The sequence below is a fragment of the Clupea harengus genome, chromosome 9 (assembly GCF_900700415.2).
Source record: "Clupea harengus chromosome 9, Ch_v2.0.2, whole genome shotgun sequence".
Classification (NCBI taxonomy): Eukaryota; Metazoa; Chordata; class Actinopteri; order Clupeiformes; family Clupeidae; genus Clupea; species Clupea harengus.
In genome coordinates this window covers 14,684,121-14,708,784 of record NC_045160.1, presented here as the reverse complement: position 1 = coordinate 14,708,784, position 24,664 = coordinate 14,684,121, and the positions used below count along the sequence as shown (strand labels likewise).

General features: G+C 48.2%; 2 protein-coding genes across 4 annotated transcripts in view; one reads left to right on the top strand and one right to left on the bottom strand.

The window, feature by feature from the left end:
• The window catches only part of LOC105897182 (acetyl-CoA carboxylase-like), a 90,336-nt gene extending 86,968 nt beyond the window's left edge, over positions 1-3,368 (bottom strand). Inside the window, exon 1 of the mRNA XM_031573602.2 lies at positions 3,353-3,368. The gene's annotated coding sequence lies outside the window, so the exon portion shown is untranslated. The remainder of the gene's footprint in view (positions 1-3,352) is intronic.
• Positions 2,774-24,664, top strand: part of brip1 (BRCA1 interacting helicase 1) — a 34,291-nt gene continuing 12,400 nt past the window's right edge. For 2 of the 3 annotated variants that reach the window (XM_031573605.2, XM_031573604.2), the window contains exons 1-14: positions 2,774-2,914; positions 3,781-3,880; positions 4,089-4,200; positions 4,914-5,117; positions 5,371-5,516; positions 6,151-6,312; positions 10,200-10,514; positions 12,935-13,156; positions 13,678-13,877; positions 14,142-14,274; positions 14,558-14,712; positions 14,970-15,147; positions 15,396-15,536; positions 15,915-16,076. In XM_031573605.2, the coding sequence (XP_031429465.1) occupies positions 3,788-3,880; positions 4,089-4,200; positions 4,914-5,117; positions 5,371-5,516; positions 6,151-6,312; positions 10,200-10,514; positions 12,935-13,156; positions 13,678-13,877; positions 14,142-14,274; positions 14,558-14,712; positions 14,970-15,147; positions 15,396-15,536; positions 15,915-16,076 (2,223 nt within the window). In that variant the 5' untranslated portion in view covers positions 2,774-2,914; positions 3,781-3,787. The other variant, XM_042708722.1, reaches the window with a different exon arrangement.

Below are 24,664 nucleotides of genomic sequence, written 5' to 3'. Positions count from 1 at the left end.
CTTGGCGGTTGGTTCGCTGGCCCACGGTTTTGTTCCTCTCCCCGCGCCCGAATTGGAGTGCCACAGTCTTTGTGCTGAGGGTGATGGCTGCCCCTGGTACATCAACACGGGCTCCCCAGTGGGTCAGCAGGTCCAAGCTGATGATGCACAGGTCCTGGATGTCAGCAAAACAGAAATCGTGCACCAGTTCCTGGTGTCCCACCAGGACTCGCAGTGGCTTCTTCCCCCTGTTGCCAGCCTTTTCTATGGTTAAGGTCAGCTGAGTGTTGGTTGACAACCATGCTGCTGAAAATGAGCAAGTGGTGCCAAGGATGCAAAGTTGCATCAGGGAGATGGTAGCCCCTGTGTCTCAGGGCCCAGCAGGGTTGAGCATTGAGCTGGCAGTTTAGGTACAGTCCTTCATGTGACCCATAAGGCCAACCAGTGTGCCGCCACCCTGGAGAGGAGGGGCTGGAGACCAGAGTGGCAGTCCCCTCACTTCACCGCATGACCAGGCCCATCACAACGGTCGGTCAATCAGGGTCGACATCATCTGGATGATGGAGGCTGTGTCTGCTGGCACCCCGCTAGAGGTAGGACCAGCCCCCTGATCAGAGTGCCATTTCTTTCTATGTCATTAGCAGGAGTCCTCAGCAACTCAAAGCATTGCCCAAGACACCACATCAGCAGGCCGTACTCAGGGTCCCAGTGTGACGGCTTCTTCCATCCACTGCAGACACGCTGGCACGCCCAGTCCCCAGTCCTGGCACGGTTATAGCAGGATCCCTGTTGAGGCACTGGGGCGAGCGGCTTGCTCTTCTGCCGTTGACCAGGGCGGAAAACACTGGCATCATCCGCTGCCTCCTCCCGCTGGGTCTGGGGCAGGGACACGGCCGGAACTATCCTTTTTAAGGCTGTTGGAATAATGTCCTTCCGCCATGCTCCACCCTGGTTCAGCTCTCCAATGAGTTCTTCAATCTCTGTTGCTCTAGGTGGCACTCGATCCCACTTCTGACACCAGTGTAGCAACAGAACAGACTGACGGCTACTCTTTGGCGTCTTGTCGTTTATTAATGCCACAACAAAGCATTCAGACAACGGATATCGAAGGCAGGGAAGGCAGAGGGTCTTATATGGGTACACAACACAGTAATGGTAGGCAGAGATGCTAATACACAAGGAAATTACACAGGGACATTAACCTTAACATTAACATTAACCTAACAAGGAACATGATCCTCAGAATTAAATGACTTGAGAGGCGAAAATCTCTATAATAGTAACGACATGTGAAATACATTTGAATGATTATCTTCCAATTTTGATTATGTAGCCTACCTTATATTTTACCGTGATTGAGGCGACAGGTTGTTGTTGTACATATCCTGCTTTACAGTAGGCTTGCATGAACATGTCATGCTGCCTAGGCAAAGCCAGACTTGGTTCACGCCCACTTGGCACCCTCTCACATCTTTATTATAAAAATGAGCCAATCACAAGTGGGCAGATGATGGATTCCAATCTGCCACTGTCTTCTCACCAATCAGATCAGAAATTGAATTTCAACCAGAGAGTGACATGCCAAAATACGCCAATGTAAGTGTGCGTCAATAAAATACTAATATGTTGATACATTACTTGTTACACATCTGTATGGTCATGATACCTTATGAATAACTGGAAGGAGGAATACGGACAAGACAGCAGTTGAGCGAAAAATGGAGAGTAGGATAAGGTTCCCTAACCAAGTTTATGCTAACTAAGACTATGGCTCAAGCCCTCATAGTTAAAACTGTTGAAGACATCATATGGCATTTTAACATTTAATCGAACCACACTCCTAATTACATTTTAGATATCCATAATAGCATTTCTCCTAATCAAAATCTCTTTCTCACTAATCAGAATGGTAATTAAAGATATCCACAATAACATTCTTACTAGTACAAATTGTATTTCAAGATCTACAACTTTGATTGTAGGCCGTTTTAACATTTAATAGCTATACTGGATATATATTATTATTATATAGATGATATAACTCAGTTCTTCCTTGTCAAAAAGAGCATATCAGATATCCACAATGACATTCTTGCAAGGACAAATTATGTCACTTCTGCCATTCATGTGTATTGGGCTTTCAATTTCAGATATCCACAATCACATTTTTGATATCCAGAATGAACATTCGAGATATCTGCAACAGAATTCTTACTAGGAAAAACTACCCTTTCAGATATCTACAATCAAATAAGCCATAACTTTACTATCAGATGATTGAAAAAAACATTCTTTGAATATCCAAAAATACATCGTAATCATTTTGGATATCCACAATTGGTATTATGACTAGTAAAATTTTTATTTCAGATATCTACAATTAGAAACAATGCAATTGCAGATGTCCACAAATTGACAAAGTGACATCATTGTTCCTGGTAAGAATGCAATTCTGGATATCAAATAAATGCCTAAATGGATCACGTCAGTTATTACTAAACAATATACAATACAATATGAACATAAGTAGGAATAATCTTGATGATTGCGCATAGTCTATTAGGCTATTTAACCCATTTTCAATAAATTAAGCATAAACAGTGCTTCTCACATAATTGTTTAAAGACACTCCAGACACTTGGCATACAAAAACAGATTCAGCCCAAGTCAAGCCTACTCACACTCAAAAACGAAATAAATCGGAACCCGTGAATGAGGGTAAACGATGGGTGTAGGTCAGGTCCTCTTGCTATTGGTGGGATATTACCTGATGCTTACGTTACGTGCACTCTGATTGGTTCATACAATTTCCAAGCAGGGCGGGAATTTATGTGGCACGTATGACTATGTAACCAAACTCGCGGAAAATGATGACATTTTTATACTGCAATATCATTTAAGCTGTTTCTTCACTCTTCCCTTCACACATACAAAGGTAAACAGACTGTTGAGCGCGACCGTGTATATGTTTCAAGCAACCGTCTTCAATTGCTAGCCTACGTGACGTTTGGCATCCGTCTGTAGGTCGGCTAACCTGCCTAGCTTAATTATTCCAGCAACATAACTGGGCAGCTATCTAAATTGTCTTGGTAGCACGAGCCTACCCCAGATGTAAAGAAGGCACATACGTTTGACGACGATGAATGTACCCGGAACTGATGTATATTAGCCATTTAATCTAAGCGTAATGTAGATATGGTCCTTTGCTAGGATATGTTTTGCTAACTTCAGAGCATCTTATATCAAGCCTAATCCCATTAAACTTTAGCTTACTAGCTAGCTGACTAACATGACAATTTAACATCATCTTGGTCGATGCTAGTTAATAATAGCTAGCTGTAGCTAAATTACTTTGAACTATTCCCCCGTTTACCGTGATCAGAGATGTTCAGGGAGGTGTTTCTGCCCAGGCTGCTGAATACTCAAGGCCTGAAATAACTAACAAGACAGGTGTTGCACTCATGTGACCCATTGAATACATGGACTAAGTTAGATAATGTCACCCTATCTGAAACAAGACGGACAAACAGTAAAATACAGTCTGTGAGTGATCATGTGATGGTACAGACATCCCCACAAAACCTTATCCTATTTTGTAACTTGCATCGTAGTTTTCTGTTGTTCATATGATGTATGCCAGTGTTTGTCCCTGTAAATGATGGATGAAATGTCCAACAAGATTCCTTAGTATCTTCCATGTTGTTCACGGTTTTATAGAAAACATTTCCAATATTGAAATTATAGCTGGTGAGTTTTTGTACAATTTGTGATCTAATCTTCACAAGGTGATCTCTTCAACAGAGCGATCATGGCAACTTCTGCTGTGGAGTACACCATAGGTGGGGTGAAGATACATTTTCCCTGCAAGGCTTATCCCTCTCAGCTGGCCATGATGAACTCAGTGAGTGTATAAAAGTGCCACATTGCATAGCATTACATGTTCATATGCGGTGCTGTCAAACAAACAAGGCTGACTGCTGTGAGTTTTTTATTGCACAAACGACTCACGAATGAAAAACACATTAGAATGCAGTCATTGTAATGTGCACAGTTACTGAAGTATTCCATTTAAAAAAGAAAAAAAAAGCACTGGTTGTAACTCTCCTCAGATTGTCCGCGGTCTGAACCATGGACAGCACAGTCTCCTGGAGAGCCCCACAGGGAGCGGGAAGAGCCTGGCTCTTCTGTGCTCTACACTAGCCTGGCAGCAGGCACAGTACGGTAGGCACTACTCAACCTCACACCAGCAGTTTCCACAGGTATTCAGAAGATTCCGTTTGGTTAAGTTAAGTGGTTTTGTATGAAGCTCCTGTTAAAGCAACACTATGCAACAGTTTGCCTCTTTTTTTTATTTTTTTTTTTATACGCAACTGCGCATAATCTTCAAATTCATCTTGATGGTATATGGTTATGTATAGGACAGATACACACACCTGTCATTCCCACTAGCTGCCCAGGCTATAGATAGATACATAGATTACTTTATTGACCACAAAAGGGAAATTGCTATGCACTGTGTAGCTCTGTGGTCCAGGATGGAACACCCTGCAAAAATGTAAGAAAATTACTTTTATTTTAATTAAAAATTGTATTTTAAAATTATGAATGCCTTCACAGCATGATATCACTAGCTATACCTCCAATTGACGTCAGCTATCATGTTAGGAAAAGCTTTTTATCAGTGTTTCAGCTGGGTGCGTCGTGTTTGCAAGGTTTTTGCATGCTTTTTAGGTAGTTAGCTGGCTAGTCTTAGACCAAAAGTCTGCTTTTAATGCCTTATGTAAAAAAAATATAATCCATTATCAACAGCCTACATCATTATTGTATTGATCGTTCAGTTTTGGTATTTGTAGTTGTCCCTCTGCTCATAAATGTTCATAATATATCCATTCCAGTGTTGTGCAATATAATGAACCTGTTGTGGTGGTCCACAGCTAAAGACCCAGCTAAGAGCAGTGGAAGCCCCTCTACAGCCTGTAAGAAGCCAGATGTTGCCACACCTTGCCAATGTGCTTGTCATAGCGGGTTAGCAAGAATGACCACTCCTACCAATGCATCACCAACTAACCAGGTTGTAGTGGACCTCACAGGCCCGGACACAGAAGCAGCAGCATGTAGGTCTCATTCGGCAGAGAAAGGTATTGTGGCCAAATGAGGCTGACACTGAATGTGATGCTTGATGTGCAATAGGTGACTAAATCTGTTTGAATACAGTTCAATGAGTTCTAATGAGACTGCTTTGTTTACGATACAGTGGTTGTATTCATATGTTGATTAGGTTCATTTTCAGATTCATATAGAATTATCTATTTACTAGTCATTACATATTGGGACAGTTTAGGCGATTGCATGGTTCGCTCGTTCGGCTGATGTTACTTTTCTGTCATTCAGAGAAGGACCACCAGGCCAAGAAACCTGCGTCTCTTGCCTCAAAGCTTTCCGTGAAGCTACAAGATTCCTTTAACACCAGTGTGGACAAGGATGATGACTTCCAGACCGATAAGAAACGCCTCCGCACTCCACCCATGGACCAGAGGGTAAGGAGTACACTATGTGCAACCACAGCGCTCTCTTTCAACCTCCAATGTGCTGCTTCTACGTTGTGTTTGTGTAGTCGCACTAGCACTGTTAGTCACCGTCATGGGACCTCAGGAGGAGGGCTTCCACAAATAAAATATTGTATTTGTATGTAGTGTGGTGATTCATTTGCCAGGAGGGACTGCTGATTGTCATATGATCAGGCTGTAATTAACATCTCTCAGTGTATATGAATGCTGCCCGTTCCATTGAGAAAAAGGACCACAGGAAATGGGGCTAGCCGACATTGTAGGCTAATTCTGTTCACTTCAGGCTCTATGAACAAAAATGTCCTTTTTTCTTGATTGATCAGGCATTCACGATTTAAAAGCATTGTTGTTGGTTGTATAGCAAGTTAAAATGTATCAGAAAAAAAGATTCATCCTGTTGTGAAATGAAATTACAAGTTGTATAAACATCCACAAGCTAAAACCTACTACACATTCCGCTAAATTGTAGTACGCATATTCTACTAAATGTGTGCTCTTCCTGGTCAGCCACCCTGAATGACATGAAAATGTCTGTTAAATGCTTATCTGTTAATGTCCTTCAGGAGCCCTGGTGTACTCATCCCTTCCCCTTGTTTCCTGATAGACCAGTAAGCGGAGGTGCATGGGCCGCGGTGCAGAGCGTGGCGTGGTCTTCATCGATGACGAGTCTGAGGCAGAGAGGCAGGTGCCCAGGGCCCAGAGCTGGACCATGGAGCTGAGTTCCCAGGCCCGAGCACAAGGAGCCCTGCCTTCACCAGAGTGCTGTGTGAGTACTGTGGTCTTTCTGTTGTAGATGTAGAAAGAGAGGCAGAGGTGTGAATGAACTATTGTTGATAGGTATAATGTTAGATGCATGACAAAAGAAACATTTAATACAACATTGATTGAGTTGAACCAGGTTGGGTTGGTTGGTTGAGTCTTTGTGAAATACCTTTTTTGGTCCAGTAGATGGCAGCAGAGTCCACGGTTTCATATTTTCTCCCCTTCGGGATTTCATGATGTATGGTACAGAAGAGACAAACAAATATGTGAAATTTCGGTTGATCTGGGCTGCCTTTCTTGATATTAGACTGTTACTGCAGTTTCTTCTTAACGGGTGATTGTTGAACTTGATGCCATGTTTATAAATGCAAAGTGTTAGGAGCCAGCTTTGAGCAAACACTGGGTTTTCCTGAACACACTTAGAAAGCCTGTGAGGCAGAAAGGCAGCTAATTAAAGGCATTTGGGGCCTCTCATTAATCTGCTGCAGAATGTTTTCATGATCCAAGGCTTTGTGCTCTAAGTTAGCCGAGATGGCGGTGGCAAGCAGCTCGTCATATCATACCTGTGGAAAAGAAGGCTGAGCCTCCCGCTGTGATCCCTATCGCGCAGAAAGGGCCCAGGGCTCAATCAGACGCGCTGTAACAAACACCCCAGGTATGGAGGGAGGCCGCGCTGAAAGGAATCTGTGTCAATGTGCTCACCCATCACACAGGAGAACATATTGCTTACAACGGCCACAAAAGGAGCCGGGAATGACTAGTGTTACACGTTCCTGCGGATTGGCAGACTGTTACAAAGGGGGGTGGAGTGGGGGTGCAGCAGGCCGAGCGGCCGGGGCGGGGGATGGGGTTGTGGGGTCGGCCGGGCCCTTTGCTGGCTGTGGAGAGGTGGGGGAAAAGAGAGAAAATGAGAGATAGAAGGTGAGGGAAAGAGAGAGAGTGAGGAGAGAGGGTCGCCTCGGGTTTCACTCTCTCACCCGACACCGCGCCTCCCTCCCGCGAGCGCTGACTGACATCTTCAATGGGCCCTTTGAAGCGAGCTCCAGTTTAATTAAGAGGTTTGCCTTGCTTGGCAGTGATCTGTGAAAGCCCGGGATAAATATTGAATGGAACTTCACCCACTGGTGACCGCGCTCGAGGGGGACAAACAGGTGCTCTATGGGATTGGGAGGCTTTCAGAGGGGTGGGGGGTGAAGGCGGGGGTCTCTGTGGGGCTCTGGAGGTCTTTAGGGGCAACCATGGAAGAAAAGCGGAGAGGCTGGTCAGCCCCTGAGCCCCCCCTGGAAGCTCATTCAGCAGGTAGAGGAGTGAGGAGGGGAGCCGGGGCCCAGCTGCGACAGTGTGAGATTTCACTCTCTCAGGTGTCCCAGTGCTGGTGCCAGGCTTCAGAGTACCTCTCACCCCCCCCTCCCTCTCGCCTGCCTGCCCGGCCGCTGAAAGCCAAGCCTTTCGCTGGCACCGAGACGCAAGAAGCCACTCGCTGTCCCGCTTCCCTGTGCCGCGCCACCAGAGCCGGCTCGCGGCGGCTCAGCCGGTGCAACCCAACACAGGTCCTGCTCTCTACACCTCGGCTGTGTGAAAACCACGTTTCTCACAGCCATGCCGGCACTCTCGGCCGTCCGGAGGGTCTCTGTGTGTGTGTGTGTGTGTGTGTGTACGTACGTGTACTCAGCCCAGCCAGAGTAAAACGGTGATCTTGTTACACACCTTCTCCGGAGAAAGAGAGAATAAGGGTGAGAGAGAGAGAGAGAGGGAGGGAGAGAGAACCTGGCATAGGCCCTTGGCGTGTAGATATCTATACCTTTTAAGAGAACCTAATATGGAGGCTGTCTTTAAGATGTCTAGGAGACGTGGATGCTGCTCTGACTGGGCCCGTTCAGTGCCACTGCCCCCCTTCATTCAGCACCGCGGCCTGACACGTTAAGGCTGACACTCCCGCACAAAGCCCCCCACTGTTGGTCCCTTATGAAATCTGATTGAAGTCAGTGCTGCTTTATGTGATATGGAGTTAGGGGGTCGAGTTTGGGTGGGAAGGGGGTATAGGAGAGTGAAAGAATGCGATATTCAGTGCGGATGTGTCCAGGGTGATGGGGCCGGCCAGCGGCGTCCGTTATCTGCATTCCAGGGGTGTCTCCTGGTCGCTCGGAGAGTGGGGGCGGGCGGCGGGGGCCGAAACGGTGGCAGAGAGCTTGTAAGCGGATAGCCTTGCGTCAGCTGTTTCCTGCGCCGTCGATGACAAGGGCCCCCATTCACAAGACGAGCCTTCTCTCCCCTTCATCACACACACACACACACACACACACACACACCGCACCATCCCCCTACCCTCCACCCTCCCACCTTCCCGATGAATACGTTGTTATTCAGCACAGAAGGCAGCATATTTGGACCTGGCTATTTAATGTGTTAGCAGCAGGTAAGGCGATCTTTTTTTTTTGTTCGGGGAGGGGGTCTGCGTGGAGTCGGGGATGTGGCTGCGTAACTCTTCCACCAAGCCCGTAACCCTAACCCCTCTCTCTTACTCTCTCTTTCTCTCTCTCTTTTTCTTTTTCTCCTTCTCCCTCTCTCTCTCTCTCTCTCTCTCTCTCTCCAGAGCTCTCTGTTTATTTGGCAAATCAGCACAGCCTTTATCCCTCAGAGGGACGTCTCACCAGGGAGACAAAAAATAAAGATAGAGAGAGCGAAAGCGAGCGATTGCATTCAGCTTGCATTCAGCTTCCATTCTATCACGCATTGTAATATTTAATGGCAAACAACGGCTGAGAAAGGAGTTCGGGTAACCAGAGCCCACATCCTCAGTGAGGCGAGGGCTAAGAGACAGCTTGATCCCTGGTATTGAGGTGTAACGCGCGCCCTGACTCGGCCAATTGTTTATAAAGGCTAATCTTACCGCTGCAGCTTTAGCTGAAAGGCGGGAGAAGCTGTGGAAAAAGAGCAACAGGCTGAGGGTGTCGATGGTTTGTTATTACTGAGCCGGCTGAAGCAGCACTAAGCCCACTGGGCCTTTTCAGCAGGTGCCAATTAGATTCATCAGCAGGGGATCGCTTTTCACCACGCAGAAAATGATGAGAGAAAAATCCACAAAACGGAAACTCATAATTCTTCCCTGTTCAGGAAATGGTTGTGGGAACAAGTCTGGTTTTGCAATCAGTAAGTTACTTCGAGCAGAGCCTATTGTGACTCCTAAGTTGTGATACTGAGTATTTTAGCCAGTTCCTTGCATTGTCAGTCTTACACAATCTTGTTCAGCGGTGCGGTGAATGTGGTCATGGCACTCCAGTGTGCTGTGTGTCAACGGTGCGGTAAGGGGCTGTGAAGGCAGCGTGCCCGCTTGGCAGTTGGCACCGGCCGAGGGCTGACATGAGTGGCTGAGGTGTGTTTGACATGCCGCTCAATGGGTAGAAAGTGGCCCACTTAAAGCCACTCATACAGAATGAGGGATTGGTTACAGCACAGCCTCAGGCCTGTGTGTGTGTGTGTGTGTGTGTGTGTGTGTGTGTGTGTGTGTGTGTGTGTGTGTGTGTGTGTGTGTGTGTGTGTGTGTGTGTGTGTGTGTGTGTGTGTGTGTGTGTGTGTGTGTGTGTGTGTGTGTGTGTGTGAATACCATCCTACCATCTACTGCAATTACGGCCAGCCAATCAGAGTCTTCGGTCTTTGGTCTCCAACAATGGCCGCGTCTAAGCTTTCAGCCTCAGTAGAGGTCACCTGAACCGAGTGCAGCAGCCCTCTCCCCCATTGTTTCTGTTTATCTATACATTCACCAGCAACAAAAGGCCCAGCTCATAAAGCAGGGGATGGATAGCCCTGTTAACCCCCCCTCTCTACGTCAGTTTGTTTTGCCGGTGTACTGAATGTGTCCTAACGTCCATGTCCTTTCTCTTTGTGTCCTAGTCCCCCGTGTCCTGTTCTCTGTGCCCCTGCGCCGAGGCCAAAGGCGGACGGAAGGGTCCGGGGTGCGGGGAGAAGCCCAGGGACAAAGAGAAGGGTCCGGGCGGGGAGCCGGAGAAGAGGAAGATCCCCAAGATCTTCTTCGGCACGCGCACGCACAAGCAGATCACGCAGGTGGCGCACGAGCTGAAGCGGACGCTGTACTCCGGCACGCCCATGACCATCCTGTCGAGCCGCAACCACAGCTGCGTGCACCCGGAGGTGGCGCCGCACGCCAACCGCAACGAGCGCTGCAAGGAGCTGCTCGACTCCAAGGACGTGAGTCTTCGTCGTCCCGCAGAAACCCGAAAAATGAAACCCAGAGCACGGGGGTCATGAGACATGACGTGGCCCATTACACACACACACACACACACACACACATACACATACGCACAGTCACACACGCACAGCCACACAGGCACAGCCACACAGGCAGACAGAGGGCCCCTCTTCTTCAGACACTTTCAGGCCTTTTGTCTGCGTGTGTCTGTCAGCATGTGGGGATGTGGGGACCCTCAGTAGAGATGAAAGGGTGCAGAGAGCAGAAGTCCCAGACAGTGATGCCTGCAGGGTTGCCTCAGTTCAGCGGGTTCACACACACACACACACACACGCACACACACACACACACACACACACACACACACACAGCTCACACTGCACAGGTCTGCCTGGTGACTGGCAAAATGAGCAATAGGTCACAAATGTTTTTGTGTTCAGAGCTTTTTATGAAAATAGGAAAATTGGACATAACATCTTAATTGGCGGTATTGCATATTAGACTATGAGGTACTCTGTAGCATTCTTCCTTGTATACTGAGAAGGGCAGTAGCTGTCCAGGATCCAGGACCGCGCACACACACACACACACACACACTCTCTCCACCTCACATTGTTTACACGTTTTATTCATCACATTGTCACACTGTCGGTTCACATTTTCTTTTAGTCAGGTAAATCCAGTGCTGGTATGGCCCAAATGCATTGACTCCTCACACAGTTTGAGGAGGGCCTGTAAGATGGTAAATCCAGTGCTGGATGGTGCACTCCTCATTGACTCCTCAGAGAGGAGGAGGGCCTGTCTCTGGCTACTAACCCTCAGGTTTCTCTTGTGATTTGTACCATATAGTTCCTCCATTAGTGTGTCTTTAGAGAACCTGAACGGTAACAGCTCAGGTCGTGACCTCTCCCCCCTCTAAGGCCAGGTTAGATGTGGGCCAGCCAGTTCAGCCTCTCTTACCCCCTTTTTTGATAGTTGGAGTTCTGAAGTGTAGGGGGGGGGGGGGGGGCTTTTGAACTGAGATTGACCTCCGCCTTCAACCACTTCAGAAACAGACACCCAGTTTCCTGTACGTCCCCTGTAGGCACGAGGACAAACGCGACACTAATTCCCCCCTCCCATCCTCCAGTGACTTGGCTTTTAAGCTCTCTCTTGTTCTCTTTTCTCTCCACTGTCTGTCTCTTTCGCTCGTGCTTGGACAAGAGGTGTAAGGGGAAGAAGACAGGCAGTGGCAGTGGATTACCGCGCCACTGTAACACTAACCCCGCAGTTTAAACGTCAGCAAATGAAATCCCTGTCACCCTGAGCTGCGGGCGGCAATTAGAAGTGATAATACCCACCCCCCCAACCCCCGAGCTGTCATGTCACACAGAGCTTTTTGTCACTTTCCTCGTCTGGCATCCTTCAAAAGCACTTTGTTTCCAGTCGGAGAGAGAGAACGAGGGAGGGAGAGAGAGAGAGGGATTTTTTATATTTTTATCGTCTGCGGTGGCTGGGCTGTGCCAGAGGCAGGGGCTGGCAATGAAGATCATGGCTCGCGTAACGAGCTGCTCATTAGACTGTCAGCGGAGGTGTCCGCACCACAACTCCAGCGTGTCGCGCATGACATGAAAGAAGGGCTGAGGTGAACGGGCGGGGGGTGGGGGGCAGGCTATTCTGCCACGCCGAACCCAACGCCATCCCCCTCGGGCACCGTCTCTGATGTGCTCCCACTCCACCCCAGTCCCGACCCCTGGCTGACCCCACAAACCCTCCCTCACCTCCCCATCCCTCCTGCCCTCTCCACTCCACTGAACGCCTAACTGTAAAGCCCCTCCAGACTGTCATGGCAGGCCCAGAGAGCGCTGAAATCAGTGCCGCGAGGCCACTTGTGTGGCAGCGCCTACGCTGGCTTCACTCCTCCGTGCCGGCCGTCATCACCTCCCCCGAGGAGGACGAGCGGGCATCGGAGTTAATCCTGCTCTCGGGCCCCTGGCTAAGCTCTGCCTGACGCTGTAGTACAGGGTGCAGACAGCCGAAGCAAGCTCTCAGCAAGGAGACTTAAGACCTGAGAGAGAGAGGCTTTATGTACAGTCACTGATGGTGAAACATGGCAAGTGTGATGGTTAGTCCTCGACCTTTCAGTTGAATTAAGTCTAATCCGAGGTGTTCAAATTTCAGTTTGTAATAGCGCCACCCTATCTCTTATGGCATGCTTGGACCCTTTAACCCTTCAAAACTACAGTATGTAGCCAGCTTGTGGTCTTGTGTTTTTCTGTATGTATAAAGCTGTGTGTGTGTGTGTGTGTGTGTGTGTGTGTGTGTGTGTGTGTGTGTGTGTGTGTGTGTGTGTGTGTGTGTGTGTGTGTGTGTGTGTGTCTGTGTGTGTCTGTGTGTGTCTGTGTGTCTGTGTCTCTGTGTCTGTGTGTGTGGACAGGGCCACAGCTGCAAATTCTACCACGGCGTGCACAAGATGCGTGAGCAGAGCGCGCTGCAGCGGGTGCACGGGCTGCACCAGGCCTGGGACATCGAGGAGCTGGTCAAGCTGGGCACCAAGCTGCGCTCCTGTTCCTACTACGCCGCCCGTGAGCTCATGGCGGAAGCCTGCATCGTCTTCTGTCCGTACAACTACTTGCTCGACCCCCTCATTCGTGAGAGTGTGAGTCACTGGGGGTTGGGAACATGGGGGGGGGGGGGGGGGGGGTCCTGTCTAAGAGTTAATCTTCCAGGAATTCCTCATATGAGAAGAGATGGCAGACGTTATTGTTCTTAGTAATGCATATCTCCCGCCTGCTTTGCCTTTGACATGAGGTATTCGGGGATGTGTTTGATGTATAACAGGGTCAAGTTACCATTGGTCCTTGTCGCAGCTTTCAAAATATTGGATGCTAAGAGTGTTTATTAACATGATAGCATAGCAACAGAAACTTCTATAGCGTTTACAATTTGGAGAGCTGTTTGACAATTCCCAGCAATGGTAAAAAGACACTGTCACGATGGCTAATGGTAGGATATTCTGTGTACTAGAACATGTCTATGACACCGTTTTTGTCAGTCTTCTCTTGGTGGATTCAGGTCACGCGTTACAGAGTTCTCCACACAAACCTCACACTATACACCCACTCTACTTTGAGTAAGCTGTGACCCCTGACCTTCTCGTCCTCGTCTTTCCCCCCTCAGATGGAAATCAACCTGAAGGGCCAGATCGTGGTGCTGGACGAGGCCCACAACATCGAGGACTGTGCGCGAGAGAGTGCCAGCTACACGCTCAACCAGACCGAGCTGCTGAGCGCCCGGGAGGATCTGGAGTCCATGATGAAGCACGGCATCCGCCCCACCCACCACAACCCCCTACTGGCCTTCTGCTGCAGCCTCACCAAGTACGTGGCTGCTGATTGGTTCAAAGCACAACATTACTGTTTTTTATTTGTTCTACCATATTCAGCTGCCATATGGTTTTATTTCTATATTTATATAACTCGACTCACAGTATTGCGTGCTACATTTAGAGAGTTACAGTTTAGCTTCTTGTGCTTGGAGATGCTTCAGTACTTGTAGTGATCTGATGACTTTTTGATTTGATTTGATTTGATTTGATTTGATTTGATTTGATTTGATTTGATTTTGTGTGTGTGTGTGTCCAGCTGGGTGCAGGAGAGCAGCGGTGCCCTGAAGGAGAGGGAGTATGAGAGCTCCTGTAAGGTGTGGACGGGGAAGGAGGTGCTGGGCATCTTCCACCAGATGGGCATCACTGCAGCCACCTTCAGCATGCTGCAGGTCAGACAAGACAGCTCGCCCGGTCCCACACTCTGTCTCTCTTCTCTCCCTCCTTCTTCTTTCTGGGCACTGAGTGATTTCTTCATATCTGAACTCCCTCTCTTTCATAATCTGTTCTCCTCATCTTTTACTCAGTTTTCTCTCCTCTCTGTTCACATCTTTTCCTATCCTCTTTGCTGTTCTCTCTTCTTTCCCTTGGTCTTGTTCTTTGTTTTCTTTCCCTCGCCCCTCACTCTTTCTTTCCTAACGTTACTCACCCCCAGTCCGCTCTGTCACCCTGCAGAAGAACCTGGCAGCGGTGTTGGAGAAGGAGGAGCGTGTGGGGCTGGTGAACGGCAGAGAGGACACCATCACGGTCCCCACCATCAGCTCCAGCACCCAGTCTGTCCTCAAGAGCCTCTTCATGGTCCTCGACTACCTCTACAGACAGGAGAGCAGGTGTGTGTGTGTGTGTGTGTGTGTGTGTGTGTGTGTGTGTGTGTGTGTGTGTGTGTGTGTGTGTGTGTGTGTGTGTGTGTGTGTGTGTGTGTGTGTGTGTGTGTGTGTGTGTGTGTGCCATCTCGTGATTTGCGTATGTGGAAAACGATTGATTCTTACGGGTTACATCTTTTCAGACACCTGTCCTCTTGATTTTTCTCCGATTCTAGTGAAGCGTTTCAAACGGTTGTTAAGACCGTCTCTTTCTGTCCCCGCAGGTTTGCTGAGGACTACCGGGTGGCCCTGCAGCAGACCTACGCCTGGACCGTCCAACCCGAGGTGCCCGACGCCCAGGGCTTCTTCGGCAGGCCGCAGCGCCGAAACAACAGAAACCGAGGCACCCGCACCAAGACCCTTGTGCACACGCTCAGCTTCTGGTGCCTCAGTCCTGCTGTGGTGAGAGCCATAGAAACACGCCTTTAACAGATAGAAGGCTTTAGTTCTGCTGCAGTAAATCACACAGCAATATTAGCTTCTGTGATTTCAACATGCATCTGTACCTAACCTTTATTAATACCTGCATTAGAATGAAGTAGAACTTCAGACAAGAAACACAACTGTAGTCTGTCAAAATGACAAAAGTGAAAACAAAATTCATTATATAAATTCTGTGCGCGTGTACATGTTTGTGTATGTTCTTCCAGGCCTTCTCGGACCTGAGCGGCTCAGTGCACAGCATCGTGCTGACCTCCGGCACACTCTCCCCCATGGACTCCTTCTCCTCGGAGCTGGGCGCCAGCTTCCCCATCCAGCTGGAGGCCAGCCACGTCATCAAAAAGTCCCAGGTCACTGTTCTTAATCTTATAGTGTTGTTCACGTACGGAAAGGGTGTACAGGTGTTTGTGAAAGAAGACATAGATTCACAGATGCACAGGTCCCAGATCAGATCCGCACCCAAACCAGAGCCACTCTCTGCTTGAACAGACCAGCCAGTGACTCTGACACTGACATGCTGTAGGCAGGCCACAAATGGCTTCACCCTCAAAGAATTGCACAAATTGGAGTTTTCATTCCATTCTCTTCCATATTATTGTCCGAGGATGAGAGAACCCTGTGTGTGTGTGTGTGTGTGTGTGTGTGTGTGTGTGTGTGTGTGTGTGTGTGTGTGTGTGTGTGTGTGTGTGTGTGTGTTGCTCTTCACTGAGTGCTGCTCTCTGCCATAGGTGTGGGTTGGCACCCTTGGCACAGGCCCCCAGGGCCGGAAGCTGTGTGCCACCTTCCAGCATGCGGAGACATTCACCTTCCAGGACGAGGTTGGGGCGCTGCTGCTGCACGTGTGCCAGACCATGGCCCGCGGCGTGCTCTGCTTCCTGCCCTCATACAAGGTAGGACACGCTTTCATACTCTCTCTATCTCTGTCCTGTTGTGTCAGGCTTGGCCTCATGTATTTCTGAACATATATTTTGTAGATACTTAAAAAATGAAATCTGAAATATTATTTTTTTTTTTTTTATCCTTGATTTAAAAACACTTGCATGCACATGTGTCTGGAACTGGCATGTTTCACATTAAATTACATGTACCAGGTGTTCATAAGGATTTAGCGGACAGATTAAATTATTAAATCTGGCTGCAACTTTACCACTGATGCCTGTTTGCATCATGCTGCCGTGTGACATGCGTGCGAAAGGACACCCAGAGATCTTTGACCACCCCCCCTGCCTAAAGGTTACATTGTACAGTTTTAGCAATCAGTAAGACACTTGCATCTCAAACCTCTGTTAGCAGTACAAACAGCTGACCACAAGGGGGCTCTCAAGACCACAGTTTAACCATCATCTCTACATCACTGGAGGATCTGAAACGCCATTCACTCACTGGTGTTGAATGCGTAGGAAACTTCCTCCTCCACACGGCTGAAAACACACCTAGGAGGTCATCCTAAGGAGTTTTAGTTTGTTTAGTTTCTCTCTTCTTGTAGAAGCAGCCTCCTCTCCTCACTGCTACAGCAGATGGCCTTCTCAACCACTTCAAACAGGTGTAATGTATAACACGTAGCAGACAAACCCCAAAGTACAGGCTGCTGTTTCCCCTCTCCTGTATTGCCTTTCGCCTAAGGAGCTCACTTATGGGCTTCCATTGATAAACACTTTGTCCTCCTTTGTTTGTTATGGTTTTTGCCATGAATAATTGATCCCAGTTCAAGTGGCTTATTACTGCTGCTCCTCAGAGGGGCGTGCTAACTTTCTCAAATGTCCTGTGTGTGTGTGTGTGTGTGTGTGTGTGTGTGTGTGTGTGTGTGTGTGTGTGTGTGTGTGTGTGTGTGTGTGTGTGTGTGTGTGAGAGAGAGAGAGAGTGCGAGTCTTCATGTTGATGTTTGTCCCCATTAGTAACTTTGTCTTTTTTACATGTTAAGGAGGACTTTTTGTTTGTTTTCTCTCCTTCTTTTTTTTTTTAGCCTGGACTGATCCAATAACATGTCATGTAAGCACCTCTTTACATGCACTAGTGAAGATGAGTGTTTTGCGTTTGGTGTGTAGGGCTGCCACAGCATACGTGTTGTGTGTGTGTGTGTGTGTGTGTGTGTTGTATGTGTGACCTTTTCATTATTGATGCTCATGTAAGACTCCCACATGGCTGGATTAATATTTAATCTGCCACGCAGCCCTAAAAGCCCCCACAGATCGGGGATTAATTGGAGCCAGTGGAACGACAGGAGCCACAGAGTCCCGTCTGAGGTGTGTGTGTGTGAAGGGTGGGGGGGCTGTAGTCTCTGGATCACCCTTCAGTACCTCTCTTCATGATCCCTATCTGTGGCCGTCATGCACACGCACACACTGCCCCTGACACTTCACAGCCCCTGTAGCTGAGAGCTGAGATGGACACAGCTAGCCTCTCATTCTACCTGTTTCTCCGTGTTCTGTCTTTAGCTCAAACCCAGCTCGAGGCGAAATGTCTCGTCCTCTACCTCTCCTCCTCCTCCACCACATCTCTTGCTCTCGCTCTCGCTCCCAAACCTCTGGATGTTCTGCCATCTCCCCCCTTCTGTCCCGCCACTCAGGCTGTGGGTCAGCAAAAGCAAGAACCTGCTCCAACTCCTCTGTGCAGAGAGAGAGAGAGAGACAGGGGCCCTGAGACGGATGGGCCCGTGGAGACGACCATCAGACGACCATCAGACTCATTTAGGGCAGGGAAGGGGGGGGAGAGTCGTGTGTGTAGGTGAGGATACTCGGGAGGAGAAACGCAAGACGCTTTTAAACCAGATTAAGATAAGGGCCATTAGGGGGTGATGTCGCCACGCTGTCTGCTTATGAAGATGCGCCAGAGCTGGCGCCTGTGGTGGGGGGGGGGGGTCGGTGATGGAGTGTGTTTTAGGAGGGGGGAGGTGTGTGTGTGTTGCACACTGAGTGTGTGTCACTGTACACTCTACAGACACCAGACACACGACAGCCGTACAGTTCAGCACTCTTTCCCCCCCCCCCCCCCCCACACTCCCCCCAGACCTCCCTAAGGCTCCTCAGTCACATGCCCCTACTGTCTCTAAGCTGCAGCGTGGTGTCATTTCTACTGTGTCACACTGCACAGTGAGCACTATGTGTGGGTGGAAGCATGTGTGTGCACTGGACAAGGCATGGTCCACATTAATTTACTGTATAGTGTCAAAAGTGGCCCACTATTGTTTATTCACCGTCAAGGCTATGACCTATCAAGACACTTTGTAGAAGTGTAGCAGTTAAGTGATGTGGGTCCATTTTCAGCCATCAAGCAGCCCCGGTAGACAATTGCCTGACATGTTTTTTTTTGCCAGCCCTTGGCGTTCGTCTCCACATTAGCTTCAGTCCTCCTACGGCATGAATTGCTCATCCTATTGGACTGATATGTCACCCAGTTTGTTTGTTTTCTTTTATTATTCTATCATGTCTTCTGTTCAGACATGCATGTGGTGTATAATAAATACAGTAGGGGCTGTGATGGTGTTCCTGTGAGAGCCTGTAAGTGTGTGTGTGTGTGTGTGTGTGTGTGTGTGTGTGTGTGTGTGTGTGAGAGAGAGAGGGTAATGGTCGTCTGCGGTATCTGGGCCCTTGAGTGTGTTTACCCGTGCAATCACTCGGTGCCAGCTCCAGTGTCTGCCTTGAAAGCCCCAGGCTGACCTGCCCCACTTTACACCAGCTGCACCGGCTGCCCCCTTACAAGTCTGCCTAAACCTCTAACGCTAATGTCTGTTCAGAGGAGCTGCTTAAAGCAGAGAGGAGAAAGTCACACTTCTTCTCTCTCAAACACTTTTTCACACACACACACACACACACACACACACACACACACACACACACACACAAACATGGGGGAGAGGGGTGGACAAATTGGAGAGATGGAGGCCCATCTCTGTGTGGAGTTCTATTTCTGTGTGGAGCTGAGCTATGTTTTGACACTCTTAAACTCTAAAGAAGTCCAAGAAGTAAGTTGCTTGCTTGCTTTCTCGCTCTCTCTCTCTCTCTTCCCCTCCCCTCCCCTTCCCTCCTTCTGTCCGTTTGTCTGTCTTGCCTGTCCCTTGTCAGTAGTCAGTCTGAAGGTAGGAAGAGAAGGTGGTGTGTGTGTGTGTGTGTGTGTGTGTGTGTGTGTGTGTGTTTTTAAGTCTGTGTGTGTGTTTCATGGCAGGTGGCCGAGGCGCCACTCTGCTCTGTCCTTGGCGTGATCATCACTGTGATATTTGACAACTGAATTATTTACAGCTGCTCCTACACCCTCCTGCCGCCACCACGTCCCTCTCTCCCCTACACACACACACACACTTACACACACGCATATTTCATTAATGCAGCCGCCACCCTGACCACCTCCATTATTTAAACGGCTGTTTGTGCAAAAAAGGGAGGGTGGTGGGGAGAGGAGGGGGTTGGGGGGGGGAGAAAAGAGCAAAGTGTTGCCACACCGCCAGTGTGGCGGCAAGAGATGGAAGGAAAGAGATAAAGAGGGGGGGCCAAAGTGAGGGGGGGGGGGGTGATGAGAGATGGAAAGGGGAAGAAAGGAAGCAAGAGAGAGAGAGAGCGTGGCGTCAGTGGCATCACCGACATCACCGGGTCCCCTCGGAGTTGGAGAGGCGAGCGGAGTCACTCTGGCGTGGCGGCGGCTGAGCCCGAGTGAGGCGGTACGCCGGCGAGTGAGAGCGAGGGCCCATCAATTATTCACGCTTTGTTTTGCCTCTGCAAGTTCGCTAAATAGTCCTCGCTCCCATTTTGTTGCATCAACAGCTCCCGCGCCTCCCGAACCGTGGTTGCCCAGAGTCAGAGAGAGTCAGAGTGAGAGAGAGAGAGAGAGAGAAGAGAGGGGCCAGTGCTCACAGTGCAGGTGTGAATGTCTTTGTGGAAAAGCACTTCTCCATCCACAGCACACCATCAGGCTTACCCAGGTCTGGTGCAACAGCTAACTATTTGAAATGAATTGTTCGAGCTCTAAACCACAGCAGTAATAGTCAGTGCAAACGCATGGTTTTGCTCTCTGTGCAGACCGTGACTATTTCTCCAAAGCCCTTGAGTCTTTACTGTGCCACTGATGCTAGCCAGATCCTTTCCTATTGTAGCCGGTGGGACCAATGGGTGTAGGGAACTTTTATTTTGCTTCACCTCTGTCACCTTTCTTACGTGTTTACGTCACTAGCTTGGATTGGTGTCCAATTAGTTTAGACAAGCATAGATATAGACACCTTGGGTCCTTATTTGGGGTGGGAATCTCTTGGCACCTCACGATTCGATTCCGATTCAGTGGTCAACGATTCGATTCTAAACCGATTATCGATTCTAAACCGATTATCGATTATCAATTCTAAACCGATAAAACGATTATCGATGCATGTCGATTTTTAAAACATTTGAGTTTGCTACTCAGAGTCTCAAATCACTTCCTACTTTGTGTTTGATAATTAAAGAAAATCTATTTTTTATTAGAGAAAAAGCTTTTCCTTGTCACAATTATGACTTTCAATGAACAATGCAATAATCGATGCAGCTTGCATTTCAACACAAAATGGATGTGTAAAAAAATGTAATTTATTTTTTTTTATTAAAAAATCGATTATGAACTTTTCTGAATCGAGACAGAATCGTTCTAGAGAGAATCGAGAGAAACCCCTAGTCCTTATGCCGGTAGCCGTCCATTGCTGATTGTGGAGTGTAGCCACGTTCTGGAGTGTTGTCTTCAGCGACACGCGTGTTATTGAGCGGATGCCGACAGGACCGCATTGAGCCGTCTTCCTGACCAACTGTACTCCAAACCCTGTTAACATGCAACGCAACGTTGTCAGTAGCAGTTACCGTAATTTCCGGACTATTGAGCGCACCTGAATATAAGCCTCACGCACTGAATTTTTTAAAAATAATTATTTTTAACATAAATAAGCCGCACATGTCTATAAGCCGCAGGTGCCTACCGCAACATTGAAACAAATTAACTTTACACAGGCTAAAATGAATATCAAAACTAATACAATAGTTAGTTTTGCCAGTTAGTAGTGCACTGTTGCTTTAAGAGCGCACAGTCGCAAGAGTCAATCAGAAGCTAGAACGTTAGATTGAAGACAGACGCTAGTTTGAAACCAGTGAGCTAAAGAACTTGAAGACTGGATTTGTATTGTTGTAAACTTTTATTTTATTTTCTAAAGTGTTTTGAGTTGTGTTCTGTCTACGCTGGTAGACTGTGGTTATTTTGACATTAGTTAAGTTATTGAGAGATACTGAGAAATCGCGTGGAGCTAAGCATCCATGCGGCTGCATCCATGCTAGCATCCTAGCTCCACAAAGCCACCGTAAACACAAAGCCACCGTATACAGTCACAGGTATCATAATCCATAAATTAGCCGCATCGTTGTTTAAGCCGCGAGGTTCAAAGCGTGGGAAAAAAGTAGCGGCTTATAGTCCGGAAAATACGGTAGTGTATCAGTGCGGTGGTTATTGTGGTTACTGGCAGCGTATAGACGCTAGGTGCATCACGTTCTCGGGTGCAGCTGCTTAGACAGCGAAGAAGCTATAGGAGCACGCAGCTATACAGTATAGTCGGCTGCTGTTCTCTTATGTTTGGTTATAGTTCCGGGTGCTGCTTGTATATTTGTTTTCTCCTCTAGCCTGGGGGCCTAGTAGTATGTATGTGGTGAGGAGGATATTGTAAGCCACAGGTTAGAGGGTTTCTTTTTGTTTTGTTTGTTTCGTTAATTTGTTATCTGTCTCCCCTGTGTCATTCCCCTCCCTCAATAGCCTGGGTATTGATTGGGCCCTAGCCTAGATTACAGGTTGGCCGGTTTTCCTCTAGGATCATTTTTCACCTTTGATATGATGTGCGGTGTAATGCAGTGAAGTGTGAACCCCCTTTTTCTTAATGTGCCTAAGTGGTGCGCTTGCAGTGGTGTGTCTAATGAACTCTTAGTGTGTGGTATTGGAGGCAGGCCCCCTGTTAGTCTGTGTGCCAGTGGCTCCGGATTCTAATCCTACGGCTTGGTCATTCCCATGAAATCCATTTAATGTATTGTCTATGTATTTATTTATTGGCGACCAAAGTGACACCTTATTTTTACGAGAAACAAGAATAAACGTAATCTTTTATATTTTTCCAAAGAACCTGTGTTGGACCATTATTGGGACGGAGTTCCCCTTGCTACTCCAGTTTAGCTCAAGGGGTGGCGTAGTCTGGTGATAGGCCTACAGAAGCCTACACTATGTAGCTCAGTGTTTCTCCTCTGTAATAGAGAGACTGCCACTGTGAGTCATGACCCCTGCAGCCCTGTCTCTTGTGAGAAGCTGTGAGTCTCTGGCCTGGGGCATTAGCGTTAGCGCATGAGCTAGGCGGCCCATGAATTAGCCATGAGTGCTGCTGCTTCTGGCGTCTGCCTGAGCTTGGACATGGCACCTGCAGCGCTGAGAAGAACTGGGTGTCACTGTTTGCTGCCTCACTCGTGCTATTTTCTTACACATCACATGGAAGCACTGTCTGCACACACACACACACACACACACACACACACACACACAAATATGCATATGGTGTGTCGATCTCTGCGTATGTGTGTCGATCTCTGGATGTGTGTGTTTGTGTGTAACTCTGTGTGTGTGCGTGTGTGTGTCGATCTTTCTGTGTGCATGTGTGTGTGTAACTCTGCGTGTGTGTGCGCATGCACAAGTGTATCTCAGCACAGGGTGGGATCGGGTCAGTCCTGCCTTGTTTGCGCACCTGAGCGTCAGTCGAGTGTGCAGATTGACATTTTCGGTCTGCCTTGTTGCAGCCCAGGCCCTGTGGAGACAGCAGCACGGCCGTTGTCAGATAATGCCTCTGAATTAGTCATGAAGGCCATATGCTCATCACTGCTCTCACACACACACACACACACACACACACACACACACACACTTTCTTCAAGGCATTTCATTTGAGGACACATGCCACTCTGATCTGCAATCACATAAGTTGCAGACAGTGGAAACTTCCAGGGGTTTTGATAGTTGTTTAGTTTTGTGCCCAGCAAGGACCTGTGTGGTGGAACGTGTCTGTAATACACAAGGGTGATACACATGCAAAGAGATGTTTTAAAGTTGAACTGACCAAGAAAGACTTCCATGGCATTCTTCAGGTTGTCATTCTTGAACTTTTTTCACATTTGTTTAAACAGGTCCATCTCTGCTCATTTGTTCATCTGTCAATTGACTCATGATTCAGATCACTAATGTCTTAACAGCCGGTGAAAAGAGGGCATTTTGTTTAATATTTTTCATAAGATTTTCTTCACCTTTTCCTAAACTAGGGTGATTTTGGCCAACTATCAGGCTACGTTACAATATCTATGTAGCAGTTCAGATAAGGAGCTAAAGGTAGTCCATCTTTGCAGCTCCACGCTACAGCGCTGCCTCACACGAGAGGACGAGCAGGACGAGACACTCTGAGTGGCCACTCCGGGCCTCCAGGGGTCTTCAGGTCTGCCGGCGTCCAGACCGTCGCCCTTTGAAGCGCAAACAGAGCTCAACTCTGTCAAGATGAAGGATACGGAAAATGTGCGTGTAATTAAATGGCCGCATCAGCGGCGGACAGAGAGTGATGTTTACTCACTCGAGCCTGCCAGATAAAAGCATTAGGCCCATTCCATCTCCCAGCCTCTCCTGCCAAAGGGCTCCTAGAGTGGCACTGGATTGTGTTTCCACCCCCACCCCCCTCTCCCCCCCTCTCCTGTTCTTTATAAGGCTTTACAAATTACAGTGCAGGGAATATAAACAACAGGGTTACACAAGGGCCCTTTGTGCCCCCGCATGTGTCCCCGTCTTTTAAGGGGCCGGTGTTTTATGATCGGGTTACGGGCCGGGAGTTATGATCCGGTTACGCGCCACTCCGAGGTGAAATGAATAACCCTGCTGTGCGAGGCTCGCTGGGGGCACGCCGCTGGACACGGCCCCGCAGGCCCGTCACGTCTGTCAGCCAAGACAGGGAACATGTCTCCCTGTTAGACATTCTGCCACGGATGTCTTCCCTTCAGTTTTGTTTAAAAAGGATCAAGGAGATCCAAGTGATTACAATGCTGAAGACCTTTCTAATAATGGATCCTGATAGTCCGAGACCGTGTTTTTTTTTTTTTTTTTTTTATTGTTTTTTTTTGTTTCTCTGCTTTCTTTTGTTCGCCTTGGCTTCCCTTGTTCCACTTCTCTGGATGCTCTTTGCCATGTTTACTGTGTTTTGGTCCTGAGGAAGATCAGCCAAAGGTACATAACGTAAATAATTCACACCAAGTTTGTATTGGATTGATAAGCAATTGTGGGACAAACACACATCCCCCCCTCCCCCATTTAAGTCCCTGTGAACGCAGACAAACGAGGGGACCGTTGTTGATGTGAGCGTTACAGCTCCCTCGGAAAAAAGTGCCATGTTTTATTGATGTGCACTTCCCTGCTCCGCTGTTCCTGCCGGCAACGACCTGATGAAATCTGCCTTCGCTTCATTTCACCA